At 38.7% G+C, this 19,868-nt stretch overlaps 1 protein-coding gene across 14 annotated transcripts in view; it reads right to left on the reverse strand.

The window, feature by feature from the left end:
* The window catches only part of LOC128695950 (G-protein coupled receptor moody), a 284,935-nt gene that overhangs the window by 60,144 nt on the left and 204,923 nt on the right, over positions 1–19,868 (reverse strand). For all 14 annotated transcript variants that reach the window (XM_070093135.1, XM_070093133.1, XM_070093134.1 and 11 more), the window contains 2 exons: positions 6,028–6,168; positions 529–648 (listed from right to left, as the gene is read on the reverse strand). In XM_070093135.1, coding sequence (XP_069949236.1) covers positions 529–648; positions 6,028–6,168 — 261 coding nt within the window. The remainder of the gene's footprint in view (positions 1–528; positions 649–6,027; positions 6,169–19,868) is intronic.

Below are 19,868 nucleotides of genomic sequence, written 5' to 3' on the forward strand. Positions count from 1 at the left end.
AGGGCCCCAGCCACTCTGATTTGCTGTCAGGTTTATTCGACAACCAACTGAGTGAGCTTGATCACAGCTGAACTGATGTTATGCTTCCACACCTGCCTGGAGGCAGACTCTCACTGAGTTTGACTGAGTACATACACACACTGATCTATGCATGAGGTGAGTGAAAATCCCTCTGCTTTTTCTCTCATTAGCATTTTGCTGCTCTGCTGCACTCTGCATGCTGTAAATATTGATAGAGGGAATATAAAGTTGATCAGAAAATTACCCTCTTGTGTATGCCTTTGTTTTTATTTTCTGAAAGTCTGTTCCTGGTATGAAGAATTCACTTATGACCAGGTACTACAGGCCTTACTTAGCGTACCTGTGTGTGTAATAGTAAGACTTACCTGAAAAGGAGTAAGACTCACCTGAGAAAGGGAAGACTCACCTGAGGAGGGGTAAAACTCACCCGAGGAAGGGTAAAATTCACCTGAGGGAGTAGACTTACCTGAGGAGGGCTAAGACTCACCTGAGGAGGGGAAGACTCACCTGAGGAGGGGGAAGAGGGTGCAGATCCATCCCTCCCCCCACAGCCACTTTCCAGCAAGGAACCTGGAGACCTCCCAAGGCAGCACCAACACACAGAACAAGAAGTCTGCCACACACAAGCTGAAACCATACCATGTGTTAACCATATGTTAACCACACTATGTGTTTACCATATGTTAACCACACCATGTGCTTACCATATGTTAACCACACCATATGTTTATCATATGTTAACCACACCATGTGTTTACCCTATGTTAACCACACCATGTATTAACCATATGTTAAGTACACCATATATTAACCACACCATATGTTAACCACACCATATATTAACCACACCATATGTTAACCACACCATATGTTAACCACACAATATATTAACCACACCTATATTAACCTCACCATATGTTAACCACACCATATATTAACCACACCATATGTTAACCACACCATATATTAACCCCACCATATGTTAACCATACCATATATTAACCCCACCATATGTTAACCACACCATATATTAACCACACCATATGTTAACCACACCATATATTAACCCCACCATATGTTAACCACACCATATATTAACCCCACCATATGTTAACCACACCATATATTAACCCACACCATATATTAACCTCACCATATGTTAACCACACCATATATTAACCCCACCATATGTTAACCACACTATATATTAACCACACCATATATTAACCTCACCATATGTTAACCACACCATATATTAACCCCACCATATGTTAACCACACCATATATTAACCACACCATATATTAACCACACCATATAATAACCCCACCATATGTTAACCACACCATATATTAACCCCACCATATGTTAACCACACCATATATTAACCCCACCATATGTTAACCACATCATATATTAACCCCACCATATGTTAACCACACCATATATTAACCCCACCATATGTTAACCACATCATATATTAACCCCACCATGTGTTAACCACACAATTTGCTAACAACAACATATATCATATGCACATTGTGTTGATCACATCGTGTAAAATGAAAATTCGTCTACCGAAACGTCGTCTGCTAAATTGTCGTCTACTGAAACGACGTCTACTGAACCCTCGACTCCTGAAGCGTCGGCTACTGAAACGTCTGCTGAAGCATCGTCTCCTGAAGCGTCGAGTGCTGATGCGTCATCTACTGAAACGTCTTCTACAAAAACGTCAACTGAAATGTTATTTTACGTAATGTCGAGTAATACCACGATGACTGTGGAATATATTTTAAGGTAAGATCAGCGTCCCTTCACGTAACTCTTACTGCTATATAAACTCTTAACCATCCAAGTACCACTTATTCTACTGTTTTTCTTTCAACGTAGCGGCCGTATCCCACCAAGGCAGGGTGACCTAAAAAGAAAAACGAAAGAGTTTTCTTTTTTAAATTTAGCAGTTTATACAGGAGAAGGGGTTACTAGACCTTTGTTCCCAGCATTTTAGTCGCCTCTTACGACACGCATGACTTGCGGAGGAAGAATTCTTTTTAACTTCCCCATGGAATCTATTATTATTATTATTATTATTATTATTATTATTATTATTTGGTTGTATAATTAACACTGGAAATGTTTTATAATGAATATCTCACAGCAAATATACACTGTAATCTTGGGAATAATACTGACATAAGAAAATGTTGTAGATAAAATAGTGGGCTGTATGACTATGAGGTCAATAACCTATGAGGTCAACCTATGAGGTCAATAACCTATGAGGTCAATAACCTATGAGGTCAATAACCTATGAGGTCAACCTATGAGGTCAATAACCTATGAGGTCAATAACCTATGAGGTCAACCTATGAGGTCAATAACCCATGAGGTCAATAACCTAAGAGGTCAATAACCTATGAGGTCAATAAACCATGAGGTCAATAAACTATGAAGTCAATAAACTATGAGGTCAATAAACTATGAGGTCAATAAACTGTGAGGTCAATAACCTATGAAGTCAATAACTTATGAAGTCAGTAAACTATGAGGTCAATAAACTATGAGGTCAAACTATGAAGTCAAACCATAAGGTCAATAAACTATGAGGTCAAACTATGAAGTCAAACCATAAGGTCAATACACTATGAGGTCAATAACCTATGAGGTCAATAAAATATAAGGTCAATAAACTATGGTTAATAAACTATGAGGTTAATAAACTATGGGGTTAATAAATTATGGGATTAATAAACTTTGGGGTTAATAAACTATGGGGTTAATAAAATATGGGGTTAATAAACTATGGGGTTAATAAACTATGGGGTTAATAAACTATGGGGTTAATAAAATATGGGGTTAATAAACCATGGGGTTAATAAACTATGGGGTTAATAAACTATGGGGTTAATAAAATATGGGGTTAAACTATGGGGTTAATAAACTATGGGGTTAATAAACTATGGTGTAAATAAATACTTATTAATAAAAAATGAACCAAAAAATTAGAACTAAGAGAGGTGTATTTCTCCCACTGTATATATGCTGATAATATACTTTAATCCCTATTTTAGAAATTAAAATATTCTTGACTGGAGGGTAAGTGTCATGTAGCCTTAATAACTCTCGTGTAGTGGATAGGCTGTAAATCCTATTAACCTTTCGATACATATTCACCTCTCGGTGTATATAACACGGTTTAAATACACTTTTAGTGTATTTATAGGAGATTAGTTTTAATCCTTATTTTAGGGTTTAAAGTATTCTAGACAAGTGGTAAACAAGGTACACGCAGCCTTGAAACTCTAATGTAGTTAATAAGATTTAAACCCAATTAATCAACCAGTCTTTCTTTGAATCTACCTCAGTGCTAAGTTATCTTTACTTCAACAATCCATATTAAAACAGAATATTAAACAGAAATAGAGCCCTCTATAAATTATCCATGATTCTTTTTAGTTCCTGTTTATGTTATGTGAAGGTTATCACCAGTCCGAGCTCCTGGAGTCTCAATCCCCAGTCATAGATTCTTATTGATTCTTATGACTCAGCTATACACTGTATCATGGCAAATGTTGAATCTGAAAATTGTAAAAGTCTCGTAGTCGATTTTGCATTAAGTGGATTACTTCACTTATATCAGAACTTTTAGGACGCTTTTTTCATTTATATCAGAACTTTTAGGACGCTTTTTTCATTTATATCAGAACTTTTAGGACGCTTTTTTCATTTATATCAGAACTTTTAGGACGCTTTTTTCACTTATATCAGAACTTTTAGGACACTTTTTTCACTAAGTGTCAAACACTAGTGAATGTTGGCCTTACTACCACACAGCTATACACTGTCTGGTGCTATATATAGGAGCTAGGCTGGACAGACAAGCACGCTACAGTGAATGAGCTGTTTAGTGACGATGCCCTTGGAATAAAGTTTATTGGTCTAATACTGAATCGCGCTGCCGAAAGACCATGTCTGGACACCTCTAACATTGTGGGCGTTATTCCTTGACTGCGCTCCCTCGGTTGGTTGGTTCAGGGGGATTCAAGCCAGTTAGTTTCTCGAAAGTCATTAAGGCTGCATGTCACCTGCTCGTAGCCAGTCAAGAATAATCGCAAAAGCAGGAAGTAAACTCTCAACATACTTACACCTGATGTTGCATACATACATTATTATTATTATAATCAAGAGCCCCTCACCAACATCAAGGAACCTTCCTTGAGGGGTGCATACATACAGCCTTTGACTATCCTCTCCATGTTGCTCGTAGCATCATCAAAAAATTATTATTGATTTAGCTAAACTATTAATAACTAAACCATGTGTCATGAATTCGGGCTATTATGGGCACTGTGACCTCTAGATAACAATTCATTATAATATATAAAATTTCACTTCTGTAGCTAATTCATTAACGAACTTTAAATATTAGTTTTTTCAAATTTAAGGTAACTGATTTCTCTTGACGTTGAGAACATTATACTCGCTCACCTCACCTGACTTAAGGTTATATAAAACTCTGGGCTTTAATGTTGCTTCGGTTTATAAAAAATAGTACTTGGTTATGAGATTTAAAATAATAGAGGTAAGTGAAATAGGCTTAGGAGAGGCCAGACCCCTGACGAGCAGTGGCGTTATCTACCGTCGTTTTCATTACCTAACCCGTCCAACATTTTTGTTTTATCGCTGTCAGACCCCTGAATAACTAAGCATCAATTAATCTATCCAGACCCCTGAATAACTAAGCATCAATTAATCTATCCAGACCCCTGAATAACTAAGCATCAATTAATCTATCCAGACCGCTGAATAACTAAGCATCAATTAATCTATCCAGACCCCTGAATAACTAAGCATCAATTAATCTATCCAGACCCCTGAATAACTAAGCATCAATTAATCTATCCAGACCCCTGAATAACTAAGCATCAATTAATCTATCCAGACCCCTGAATAACTAAGCATCAATTAATCTATCCAGACCCCTGAATAACTAAGCATCAATTAATCTATCTGAATAACTAAGCATCAATTAATCTATCCAGACCCTGAATAACTAAGCATCAATTAATCTATCCAGACCCCTGAATAACTAAGCATCAATTAATCTATCCAGACCCCTGAATAACTAAGCATCAATTAATCTATCCAGACCCCTGAATAACTAAGCATCAATTAATCTATCCAGACCCCTGAATAACTAAGCATCAATTAATCTATCCAGACCCCTGAATAACTAAGCATCAATTAATCTATCCAGACCCCTGAATAACTAAGCATCAATTAATCTATCCAGACCCCTGAATAACTAAGCATCAATTAATCTATCCAGACCCCTGAATAACTAAGCATCAATTAATCTATCCAGACCCCTGAATAACTAAGCATCAATTAATCTATCCAGACCCCTGAATAACTAAGCATCAATTAATCTATCCAGACCCCTGAATAACTAAGCATCAATTAATCTATCCAGACCCCTGAATAACTAAGCATCAATTAATCTATCCAGACCCCTGAATAACTAAGCATCAATTAATCTATCCAGACCCCTGAATAACTAAATGTTGAGTGTTGTTCGTTTTATCTCACTCTCGTCTTGTTGCGACCATTTAATGAAAGTAACCCCAGTATAATGGTTAATACATTTAATTTTAACACAGACTAATGTATGATGATTGCTTGAAGTAATCTACATCTATATTGTATTATTGTATTATTGAAGTTAATCTTGGCATTCATGAACACAGTAACTTTCGGATTTGGAAATAATTTCTACAAGCTCGATGGAGTTCGTCAGTGTGACAGTCCTAATTAGACTTCTAAAATTAATCTTAGGTGAATCCTGGCAAAAAGTTCTTATAAGCAACATTAACTGAATATATTAAAGGCTAATACTTCGTATCGATTCTTGAGTCAATACATAAAAAGTATAGGTAACTAGAAAACATTGTGCGTGCATACATGTTATGAAGCAACGGTACAATCACCATCACAACCACCATCTTACCTGATGATGAAAGCAGCGGTGACGTTCCTGACGCGAGGACAGCGGAGGAGGGCTAGGATGGTGAGGAAGTTGCCAGTGAGGCCCAACACCATGTACCCCATGAAGAGCACTGCTATGAAGCACGCCACACCACGCGACATCCTGCCGGGGAGCACACGATTAATGGTGTGCTCAGGAGGGTGATTGAGAGGCTCAGGAGGGTTATTAAGAGCTTCAGGAGGGTTATTGAGAGCCTGAGGAGGGTTACTGAGAGCTTGAGGAGAATTATTGAGAGCCTCAGGAGGGTTATTGAGAGCCTCAGGAAAGTTATTGAGAACCTCAGGAGAGTTACTGAGAGCCTTAGAAGAGTTACTGAGAGCCTCAGAAGGGTTATTGAGAGCCTCGGGAGGACCAACAAACCTAGACGAATAACGAGGTCAACTATAAGTTCAGAACTTACAAAAGATGCTGCAATTAAACGTAGGTCATTGAAAGAAGATGTTAAAAAGGCGACCATGCTAAATATCACATGGGAAACAGCGAAACAAAAGCTATATCTAGGAGAAACAGGCAACGAGCTTTATGAAAGACCTAAAAATATATATATATCAAACGATGGACAGTGGTTGCAAGCCTCACTTCCGGTCAGGCTTGGAGGGCTAGGAGTACGCAGATCCTCCCAGATTGCTCTACCAGCTTTCCTATCCTCTTCCATAGCATCAAACGAGTTGATAAGACAAATTCTTCCTGACACCCTCAGTGACTTAGCAGGAACAGAAGACCCTAGCTATGCCAGTGCCATCACCGGATGGGAGACTCTTGCTGCTCCAGCACCAAACCCTAGTGCAGCACTGGCTCACAAACAATCAAGCTGGGATGGCCCGATTGCTGAAAAGGTACTTGCCAACATGCTCAGGGCTGCAACATCAGATAGGGAGATTGCCCGTCTCCAGGCTGTGAGTGCACATCACTCCGCAGACTTCCTCCAAACAGTTCCCATATCGGCAATGGGAACGCGACTCGACCCTATGACCCTCCGTATTGCAGTGGCTCTGCGCTTTGCTGCCCCAATTCACACAGAATATATGTGTATTTGCGGCGAAGTGCAAGCAGACCAATACGGTCTACATGGTCTTAACTGTTCCAAAACCAAGGGCTGGCATGCAAGACACAATGAAGTCAACGACATCATTAAGAGAACCCTTGCTACAGTTGGATGCCCTGCCGAGAGGGAGCCCCGATCACTAGCAGCCAACAATACCCACAACCCAGCACACCGCCCCAACGGGATCACCATCTATCCTTGGAAGAATGGCAAGCTCTTAGCATGGGACTATACCTGTGTGTCCACACTGGCTGACACCTATATCCATCACAGTGTGGGGCGACAGGGAGGAGCTGCTGACCACAGGGAGGAGTACAAGATCAGCAAGTACAGGAACGTTAGCCAACAGTATCAATTTGTCCCAGTGGGATCAGAGACCTTGGGATCATGGGGGAAAAATGCCACACGTTTCCTTAAAGAATTGGGTTCCAGACTCATCGACACCACCAGGGACCTAAGGGCAGCCACTTTCATGTTCCAGCGCCTCAGCATAGCAATCCAGAGGGGAAATGCTTGCTGCATACTTGGCTCACATCCAGCCTCAGAGGAGCTGGAGGAAATTCATGATCTTTGATACATTGTGCCATTGTATTCATGTTTATGTTTTTTTCTGTAAATGTATTTTGTTTATTAATAAATGTTCACATAAAATAAAAAATATGTAGGGGGTGGTAGGAGAAGAAAATATTCAAACAGCTCCGGGGAGAACCTTGAGTTTTCCCTGAGGTACGTTTATTGTCTTCTCTGAGGATGAGGGTCCCCATTCCAGCTATAGAGGTGGTACTTCCCTATATATATATATATTTTTTTTTTAACAAACCGGCCGTATCCCACCAAGGCAGGGTGGCCCAAAAAGAAAAACGTAAGTTTCTCTTTTTAAATTTAGTAATTTATACGGGAGAAGGGGTTACTAGCCCCTTGCTCCTGGCATTTTAATCGTCTCTTACGACACGCATGGCTTACGGAGGAAGAATTCTGTTCCACTTCCCCATGGAGAATATATATATATATATATATATATATATATATATATATATATATATATATATATATATATATATATATATATATATATATATATATATATATATGTCGTGCCGAATATGTAAAACTGGTCAATTAGCAAGAACTCATTTAAAATTAAGTCCTTTCTAAAATTTTCTCTTATACGTTTAAAGATATATTTTTTCATTAATGTTAATGTAAAAATTTTTAATTTTGCACCAAAAGAATCTTAGAAAACTTACCTAACCTTATTATAACAAGAACAATTTATTTTAGCCTAACCCAACTAAATATATTTTAGATTTTTTTACAATTTAATACTAAACAAACACAGTGAAATATATTTTTTTCGTTAGGTTCAGAATGATTTTGGCGAAATTATTGCATACACAAATTTTCACTTGTCCTATATGGCAAGATGAGCGTTGCTATTTAAGCCAAGATCGCAAGCTCTGCCTATTCGGCACGACATATATATATATATATATATATATATATATATATATATATATATATATATATATATATATATATATATATATATAGATATATATATATATATATATATATATAATCTAACGGATAATCTAACGGGCTCAGAAACCAGACCTGCTCCCCCCAACAACTACAAACAATCGCACTGGGATGGTCCAATAGTGGAAAATATTGCCTCAACAATGCTTCAGAGTGTGTCAGGGAAGGATAGAGCCCGCCTGCTGGCAGTGAGAGCCCCTCATGCTGGGGACTTTCTGTTGGCTGTTCCCAACTCCAGCCTTGGCACACGCCTCGACCCACAGACCATCCGCATCGGTGTTGCCCTTCGACTTGCCGCCCCTATTCTCGCCGAACACAGGTGTATTTGTGGCAGTGAAGCAGCAGACCGATTCGGGTACCATGGTCTTGTGTGCCGTAAATCCGAGGGAAAGATTGCAAGACATGAGGAGGTTAATAACATTATCAAGAGGAGCCTCACAACAGCTGGATGCCTAGCAGTAAGGGAGCCACCCCAACTATGCAGATCTGATGGCAGCCAGAAGCGTCCAGATGGTATCACCCTTCAAGCCTGGACAGATGGGAAGCAGGTGGTGTGGGACTATACATGTGCATCTACCTTGGCTGATACCTATCTCCAATACACCAGGGAGGAAGGAGGGGAAGCTGCCAGCTTCAGGGAGCCCCAGAAGTCTAGAAAATATGGAGAACTTGCCCATCATTATATGTTTGTTCCCATTGGCTCAGAGACCCTTGGCTCATGGGGAAAGAGTGCATCTAAATTCCTTAAGGAGCTGGGAAAAAGACTCATCAGGGTAACTAGGGATCCCAGGGCAGCTAGTTTTCTGTTCCAGCGGCTCAGTGCGGCTGTTCAAAGGGGTAATGCCTGCTGTATTTTGGGAACACGCCCCACCTCTGAGGAGCTGGATGAGATTTTCGCCTTATAATCGGTGATACACACGTAACAACATGTACCGTATATGCCACCTTTACATCAACAATGTATCTCTTAAATCTTCTGTACCATATTATGTAATAAAATATTCCTATTGGTAAAAAAAAAATATATTAAAAGATGGGGTGGTAGGGGAAGTGGAATATTCAAACGGCTTCAGGAAGAAATCCAAATATTCTTCCTTGAAGCCTTTTTATCCACTTCTCCGAGGCTATGGGTCCCACAATTTACACCAGAGGTATATATATATATATATATATATATATATATATATATATATATGTGTGTGTGTGTGTGTGTGTGTGTGTGTGTGTGTGCGCGCGCACAAAACAACCGATGTGAAAAGATGGAAATAAATGGTATAAAATACCGAGTAGGTAGAAGGCATCGTGTGTGTCAATGTCTTTCATCCTGCTTTCCATCGTCCGGAGGTCTGAGACTTTTTTTCCTAGGATCAGATCGATGGCATTGGACCCAAGAGGAGCACCAAGGAGAGTGCTACTGGCTGGATCAATGGCTCGTGCTCCTGGTAAAACGGCACTAATATTCTGGATCATCTGTTGATTGGTAGAAATTATTTCACATTTGGTGGGGTTTAAAGAAAGGCCCAGGCTTTCTCCCATGTCTTTAATTTTACTGATGTCTTCTAGGAGAGATTCAGTTGTGCCAGCTAGGGTACCATCATCCAGGAACCAGATATTGAGCTCACTGGAGAGTGCCTCCGTGACTTCCTTGGTTTGCAAATATCGCAAACCAAGAGATACAAGATGCAAAACAACCACGGGGGAGTAGAATGATTGCTCTAGGCCTTTCGTGTTGCAATCAACACATCATCAGGAGCTTGCAAAATTGCAGAAAAGAGGAGGGTTTCCACGTGAATACGTTCCCAGGGGACCGCGTTCACTGGAGTGAGAGAGGGAGAGAGGAGAAGGTACCGGAAGTGCCCACAGGCACAACAGCCAGAAGGATGAATATTATAGCATTAGAAAAATCCCACAAGCATTGGTACTGTAACTTCCGGTACCTTCTCCTCTCTCCCTCTCTCACTCCAGTGAACGCGGTGCCCTGGGAACGTATTCGCGTGGAAACACTCCTCTTTTCTGTAATTTTGCAAGCTCCTGATGATGTGTTGGTTGCAACACGAAAGGTCTAGAGCTATCATTCTACTCCCCCCGTGGTTGTTTTGCATATATATATATATATATATATATATATATATATATATATATATATATATATATATATATATATATATATATATATATATATATATACATATATATATGTCGTGCCGAATAGGCAGAACTTGTGATCTTGGCTTAAATAGCAACGCTTATTTTGCCATATAGGACAAGTGAAAATTTGTGTATGCAATAATTTCGCCAAAATCATTCTGAACCTAACGAAAAAAGTATATTTCACTGTGTTTGTTTAGTATTAAATTACTGTAAACAAATCTAAAATATATTTAGTTGGGTTAGGCTAAAATAAATTGTTCTTGTTATAATAAGGTTAGGTAAGTTTTCTAAGATTCTTTTGGTGCAAAATTAAAATTTTTTACATTAACATTAATGAAAAAAATATATCTTTAAACGTATAAGAGAAAATTTCAGAAAGGACTTAATTTTAAATGAGTTCTTGCTAATTGACAAGTTTTACATATTCGGCACGACATATATATATATATATATATATATATATATATATATATATATATATATATATATATATATATATATATATATAAACTGTAGTGTAAAGCACCCTTCTGGCAAGATAGTGATGGAGTGAATGATGGTAAAAGTTTTTCTTTTTCGGGCCACCCTGCCTTGGTGGGAATCGGCCAGTGTTAATAAAAAAAAAAAAATATATATATATATATATATATATATATATATATATATATATATATATATATATATATATATATATATATATATATATATATATATATATATATATATATGCGCAAAACAACCACTGTGAAAGAGTAGTGAAATTCCAAGCACTTTCGTGACTACTCACATTGTCAAGGAACTATGACAGTAATACATCAAAGGAATGCAATTGCCTTCCTTTGATGTATTACTGTCATAGTTCCTTGACAATGTGAGTAGTCACGAAAGCGCTTGGAATTTCACTACTCTTTCACAGTGGTTGTTTTGCATATTTTAAAATCACCTGTTTAATGTGATCTTATTGCATATATATATATATATATATATATATATATATATATATATATATATATATATATATATATATATAGATGCCCCGGGGTATGCGGAAACATGGTCTAGTTCCAAATAGGCGCCCATACTTATCTGGGGCCTAACTGTATCTTCTTGCTATAGTTTTCACAATATAACCGTGTTATACCTGTCGCTGTTCTCCCTGTAGTCGACCTTGCGGTGTGGTCTTAGTGGTCACCAGGTAATCAAGTCACTGTCCTCCGACTTAGAGAGTTTCTGGTTACCTAGTCCTCATACAGTGATGATGTCTCCAGCGTTACTGAACAATGACTGTCTATTTATGCTGTCATTATTGGCGATTAATAAGTAAATTTAGGGTAATAGGCAGCACTTAATTTTTGTTGCAGTGTAGATCATACATTGCGACAAACATTAATAGTTAGTTTTAATATATTTATAATGCATCCCCATACCTGTGGTGTGGGTGGTAGTCCAAAGATTACAGAAGTACATAATGGGTCCAGAGAGCAGGCCGCAAAGTTTTAATAGCTGAACAAGTTACAGAGGTGATGAACCGTTTATATATTTTTATCTGGTTACACTCGTAATGAGTTGTTTATGCAGATATGACTTTTAGCAAAGTACTCTTGAATTTTAACAAATTTAAGTGGTTATGCGGTATTTACAAAAGGCAAAGTTAGGGTATTTTTCCATAATGGTGGGTAATGTGCAGCTCTGGATAAAATACTTTGACGTTCTTCAACATTTCTGAGTGAGTTGTCTCTGAATTCATTAATTTTATCACATTCTAGCACATAATTACTGAAGGTGTGACAGTGGTCTATCTAGCAAAGTTTACATTTAGTTATGTTTGCGTCAGCTTGTGTTGGTGATTTAACTTGCCAGAGATACTTGTAACCCAGCCGGAGCCGGGTGGTAGTAACATCCAAAAATCGGCTTATTTTGCTGGATGCACCATAGACATGTGGCTCCTCCTACATGATGGAATGATGATACATGGACTTATTGGTGTTAAACTCCTTCACTCTCAAGTCAATGAAGTACACTTGAAGTTCTTCTCGTGTTATTGTTCTCAAAGTATTAACTGAGAGCCCAGCCCAGGACTGTAATATGCTCGCTTTTGCCAATTCATCAGTTTTATCATCTGAAAACCAATGTGAGATGGAATCCACAGAATGTGTCTAGTTATAATAAAGGATTCCCAAATATATTATTATATACTCCTAAGGATGGATTTTTTTTTATTTGTCCTACCACACTTGTGTCTGGCTTCTGACACAAACATGTCACAATTGATACTCAAGGAGTTAAAAGCATTTATGGATGATAAAGAATCAGTTTCATGGACTCAGCTGAGTGCGAAGAGCATGACAAACAGATCACCTTGAAGGACAGAAGCCCACTTATTGATGTTTGTTCCAGTTTCTCTATGACAAAAGCACTACCAACTGCAACAGTGGATTAGTGAACAGAACCACCAACATACATAATTTGTGAAAGAGTGTGCAATGTGACTAAGGCATCAATACAGCTGAAGGTATACTGCTTGGCTTCATAGCGAAGCTTAGGTGTGAGACTTTAATACGTGTGGTAAAGAACACTGTGAGGGCAAGTTTTTTACGTACACCCACCATCTGTATAACTTTGTAAGTGTTTGGCAGTAAAGTTAGAAAAATAAGCATTCATTTTAAACTTAATGTTAGATTTGCACAGTTTAAAAATATATCAACTTGAAAAGCATATATTCATTACACTGAAGGTAGTTATGTTAGTTAACATTTAACACTGATGATGTGATGAGGTCTCATGCTGTCTGAGGGAGAGTCGTTCCTAGAGTCACAGGTTCCTCGACCCTGACACATGTATGAAGCTGCTTCCCTCCCAGTCCATTCACTCTCCATGCTCTCTTGTTTTCGTGAATTTTAAGCTTGTTGGGTTTCAACTACAATAGTCACTTCACTCTCACTGCTGTCTGCTTTTTTGGGTTATTCCAGGTTCTCTACACATATGCTGCTATGTATGATAATCTATGTAACTGTATTTGTGTATACCTGAATAAACTTACTGTCTAATTCCTCCTGTTTCCCTCATCTACCGTGCTGCTCTATGACCAGCCCCCCCCCCCTGTAATAGATCTTGGCTGGGTGTATTATGATGCCAGTATTAAATGATTAGTGTTGCAAAAAAGTAGACCAGCTAATGACATAAACAAAGTTGTCGTGACGTCATCAGTGCGAGTGTTGCTGCGAGTAGTTTACTCACGGTGAGAATACAGCTTTTATTCCATAAGACGTACACATTATTTGCACTCTGGTTGAACCCTCCTCAAGAACATCACTTCATCATTACTTCCTAGAATGACTAGAGTTTAGAACATGTCCTTGCAACATGTACACATTAACGAAGTAAAATCAATTAACCAAATGTTTTAAACATAACCAATTACCGTCTCATTTTGTTATTATTAGTTAATAAGATATTTGTATTTCACTATTTTTCATAGTTTTGTGGATTACTACACCGTTTTTAAGTTCCTTAGGGACACAGGTATCCTGGTACTGTTCTGGGTGTTCAGGTAGGCTAGGGATGACATGTCGACTCGACAGTTTACCACACAAAACCCGGCCACCATCCAGGGCAAGTTACGGTAACATTTTGTGTACATTTCTCCTTTTACGACTACCATTGCTAATAATAATTCAAATCCTAGTGAACATTTAAATAATACCCAGTGTATACAATCTACCTTCTTAATATTTCAAAAGATATCGTATCTACCTGTTCTACAGATTGTGGAGATATAATCACTCCGGTCCCCTAGTAGTGTGTACGATTTCCGAGTGGCGAGTGAAGACCCGTATTCCTGTGAGTCCTTTTCAAAGAGTGAATATTTAGTTCATAATGTTTCAGTACATTTCCCACAGAAACGATATACTATATGCCAGAACCATGCCCTAGAGTATTGAACTTTATGATTTTTTATTGTCTTATTTTACTGCCTATTGCTGTTGTGATCTAGGAATATAAAAATTCATCTCCCTATTTATCCTTTTCTAGCTTGTAAACTCATTTCTTGGACATTCACTACATAGTCGCAGATTAATGGAAGAACGTTCAGTTCATAACTGAAAAACCCAGGCAGGATGCCATGTGGAAAAATAGACAGAAATGCAGTATAATGCGATCTTTTATTAACTACGTTTCGCCCAAACATTAGGCGAAACGTTGTCAGTAAAGGATCGCATTATACTGTATTTGTGTCTATTTTTCCATCGTGTCGATATTTTATACCATTTATCACCAAGGGATGACATGTACGTGAAGGTCTCGGTATTACTGAGTCACATGTGCCACTAGCATTAAATAGGTAGTGTCAGGTTTCTGTTGTGAGTCGAATCCTGGAAGGGAAGACACGGAACTTACTGGAAATATACCACACTGTTTGGCTTTCTAGGGGTTAGAAACCCCAAAATTGTCTTCTTTGTAAATTTGAGGTAATCATCGTCTAAATTTGAATTTTCTTCCGACGTCTTGGAAGATACAAGCAACAGCATGGAGGGCAACAATTGTCTTGGAAGACACAAGCAACAGCATGGAGGGCAACAATTGTCTTGGAAGACACAAGCAACAACACAGAGCACAAATGTTTTGGAAAACATAAGCAACAATACGGAGCACAACAAGAGTTTTGGAGCACACGAGCAACAAGACGGAGCACAAGTGTCTCGGAAGACACAAGGAACAACATACAAATCAACATACTTCTAGCAAGGCACAACCAAGCCTCTGTTCCTAAAGCTTTTTCTCTTCTGCTAGTCTTATGGTTTAATTTACAAGGTGTTAAGGAAGGCTTCATCCTCCAGTGCTGACATCAATCCTTGAGGGTAAATAATCTACGTGATACTACTACTACTAATACTACCCACGTCTACCACTACTTCATCAACAGCCACTACCTGAGGAAACTGGAGTCGAAGACATTCACTTCAGCCACCTCTAGTGAAGATATTTCAGTCCTTCCTTGATCATTGTCAAGCTGTGACTTGACACTGGTCCAGGACGGAGAGATACATCATCAGCAGGTTATTTGGTAATTGCTCCTTCCACGGTATTATTATTTTTAACTACTACTGATACTACTACTGCTGCTATTATTACTGCTACTGCTAATACTGACTACTACTATTAAAACTACAATATATTTTATTAATCACATTGTTATTACTACTACTATTGTTACTACTACCACCACTACTATTACTACTAATATTTTAACTGTTGACATTGGTACTGCTGCTTCATATACTACTATTATTACTACTAATGTTATTATTACTACTATTGCTACTGCTACTACTAATTATGTTACTACTAGTAATGCTAGTATTACTACTACATGCGTCATGGGTGGCCTCGACCACTTCAGGAGTCTAGAGATTATTAAGCTTCACGAACAACTTTGTGTTTACGAATGATGATGCAAGTATAAACAAGACGGGAAAGGTTGCCATGGTTTGCCAGACCTGAAGGTGACACTGACAGAGTGACAGAGATGAGAGTGACAGTTGAGAGTGACAGAGATGAGACTGACAGAGATGAGAGTGACAGAGTTAAGAGTGGCAGAGTTGAGATTGACAGAGATGAAAGTGACAGAGACGAGAGTGACAGAGTTGAGAGTGAGAGAGTTAAGAGTGACAGATGAGAGTGAGAGAGTTAAGGGTGACAGATGAGAGTGAGAGAGTTAAGAGTGACAGATGAGAGTGAGAGAGTTAAGACACAGATGAGAGTGACAGAGTTGAGAGATAGAGATATGAGAAACAGAGCTGGGAGTGGCAGAGATGAGAGTGAGAGAGTTGAGAGTGACACAGATGAGAGTGATATAATCGAGATTGACAGAGTTCAGAGTGACAGAGTTGAGAGTTGTGATGAATGGTTTGAAAAACCGACAAGTTGAAGATTGAGACACTTATGCAACATATGGGAATCTTTATTCAGGAAGCGTTTCGCCACACAGTGGCTTCATCAGTCCAGTACAAAGTAGAAAAGCGTAAGGAGAAGAGGAGTTTGAGGTAATCAGTCCCTTAGCCTGGAGTCGATGTGTTCAGTCCATCAATCTTGTAGAATGTACAGCATAGGGCCGTAGACGTGGCTTGTATACTGTAGTGAGGTGAGGTGAAGCAGGCGGAGGTGGGGTCATAGTGGTATCATCCACTAGTCGAAGTAGGTCTTCGTCCAAAGGTTGAACAAGTGTTGAAGAAATCTTTGTAACAAGATCCCATGATGCTGCAGTGTTTGACAGTTGTGATTACCTCAAACTCCTCTTCTCCTTACGCTTTTCTACTTTGTAATGGACTGATGAAGCCACTGTGTGGCGAAACGTTTCCAGAATAAAGATTCCCATGTGTTGCATAAGTGTCTCAATCTTCAACAGAGTTGAGAGTTACAGAGTTGAGAGTGACAGAGTTGAGAGTGACAGAGTTGAGAGTGACAGAGTTGAGAGTGACAGAGTTGAGAGTGACAGAGTTGAGAGTGACAGAGTTGAGAGTGACAGAGTTGAGAGTGACAGAGTTGAGAGTGACAGAGTTGAGAGTGACAGAGTTGAGAGTGACAGAGTTGAGAGTGACAGAGTTGAGAGTGACAGAGTTGAGAGTGACAGAGTTGAAAGTGACAGAGTTGAGAGTGACAGAGTTGAGAGTGACAGAGTTGAGAGTGACAGAGGAGAATGAGAGAAATAAGAGTGACAATGAAAATAGCAATGCAACATTAGTATATACGGCATTAAAATTATAATTCCTATTATTATAATCACTATAATTACTGGATAATTAATTATCATATTGTATATATTTTGGTAGAATTACCTTTTACTTTAAATTATCATATTACAATACAACAGTTCTGCTAAAATGAATCTCTACAGTGTTGCAAGTTGACAATGTTGAATTACGTTCACTTCTGTATTATAATACAAGCAGACTATATACGGCAATAAACTACTGTAGTACAATACAACACTACTATACTGCCATTTATCTCTGTTATGTTGCAAAATAATACAATGATATTTCAATACAAGATTGTCACATTAATGCAACACAACTGCGGTGTAATGCAACACAACTACAGTGTAATGCAACACAACTACAGTGTAATGCAACACAACTACGGTGTAATGCAACACAACTACAGTGTAATGTAACACAACTACGGTGTAATGCAACACAACTACAGTGTAATGCAACACAACTACGGTGTAATGCAACACAACTACAGTGTAATGTAACACAACTACGGTGTAATGCAACACAACTACGGTGTAATGCAACACAACTACAGTGTAATGCAACACAACTATAGTGTAATGCAACACAACTACGGTGTAATGCAACACAACTGCAGTGTAATGCAACAACTACGGTGTAATGCAACACAACTACAGTGTAATGCAACACAACTATAGTGTAATGCAACACAACTACGGTGTAATGCAACACAACTACAGTGTAATGCAACACAACTACAGTGTAATGCAACACAACTACAGTGTAATGCAACACAACTACAGTGTAATGCAACACAACTACAGTGTAATGCAACACAACTACGGTGTAATGCAACACAACTACAGTGTAATGCAACACAACTACGGTGTAATGCAACACAACTGCGGTGTAATGCAACACAACTATAGGGTAATGCAACACAACTACGGTGTAATGCAACACAACTACAGTGTAATGCAACACAACTACAGTGTAATGCAACACAACTACGGTGTAATGCAACACAACTACAGTGTAATGCAACACAACTACGGTGTAATGCAACACAACTACAGTGTAATGCAACACAACTACGGTGTAATGCAACACAACTGCGGTGTAATGCAACACAACTATAGGGTAATGCAACACAACTGAGGTGTAATGCAACACAACTATAGTGTAATGCAACACAACTATAGTGTAATGCAACACAACTGCGGTGTAATGCAACACAACTGCGGTGTAATGCAACACAACTATAGGGTAATGCAACACAACTACAGTGTAATGCAACACAACTACAGTGTAATGCAACACAACTGCGGTGTAATGCAACACAACTGCGGTGTAATGCAACACAACTACGGTGTAATGCAACACAACTACAGTGTAATGCAACACAACTGCGGTGTAATGCAACACAACTGCGGTGTAATGCAACACAACTGCGGTGTAATGCAACACAACTGCGGTGTAATGCAACACAACTACGGTGTAATGCAACACAACTACGGTGTAATGCAACACAACTGCGGTGTAATGCAACACAACTGCGGTGTAATGCAACACAACTATAGTGTAATGCAACACAACTATAGTGTAATGCAACACAACTACAGTGTAATGCAACACAACTATAGTGTAATGCAACACAACTACAGTGTAATGCAACACAACTACGGTGTAATGCAACACAACTATAGTGTAATGCAACACAACTATAGTGTAATGCAACACAACTATAGTGTAATGCAACACAACTATAGTGTAATGCAACACAACTACAGTGTAATGCAACACAACTACAGTGTAATGCAACACAACTACAGTGTAATGCAACACAACTACAGTGTAATGCAACACTACTGCAGTGTAATGCAACACAACTACAGTGTAATGCAACACAACTACAGTGTAATGCAACACTACTGCAGTGTAATGCAACACTACAGTGTAATGCAACACAACTACGGTGTAATGCAACACAACTGCGGTGTAATGCAACACAACTGCAGTGTAATGCAACACAACTGCAGTGTAATGCAACACAACTGCGGTGTAATGCAACACAACTGCGGTGTAATGCAACACAACTACGGTGTAATGCAACACAACTGCGGTGTAATGCAACACAACTGCAGTGTAATGCAACACAACTGCGGTGTAATGCAACACAACTGCGGTGTAATGCAACACAACTACGGTGTAATGCAATACAACTACGGTGTAATGCAACACAACTACGGTGTAATGCAACACAACTACGGTGTAATGCAACACAACTGCGGTGTAATGCAACACAACTGCAGTGTAATGCAACACAACTG

The sequence above is a fragment of the Cherax quadricarinatus genome, chromosome 41 (assembly GCF_038502225.1).
Source record: "Cherax quadricarinatus isolate ZL_2023a chromosome 41, ASM3850222v1, whole genome shotgun sequence".
Classification (NCBI taxonomy): domain Eukaryota; kingdom Metazoa; phylum Arthropoda; class Malacostraca; order Decapoda; family Parastacidae; genus Cherax; species Cherax quadricarinatus.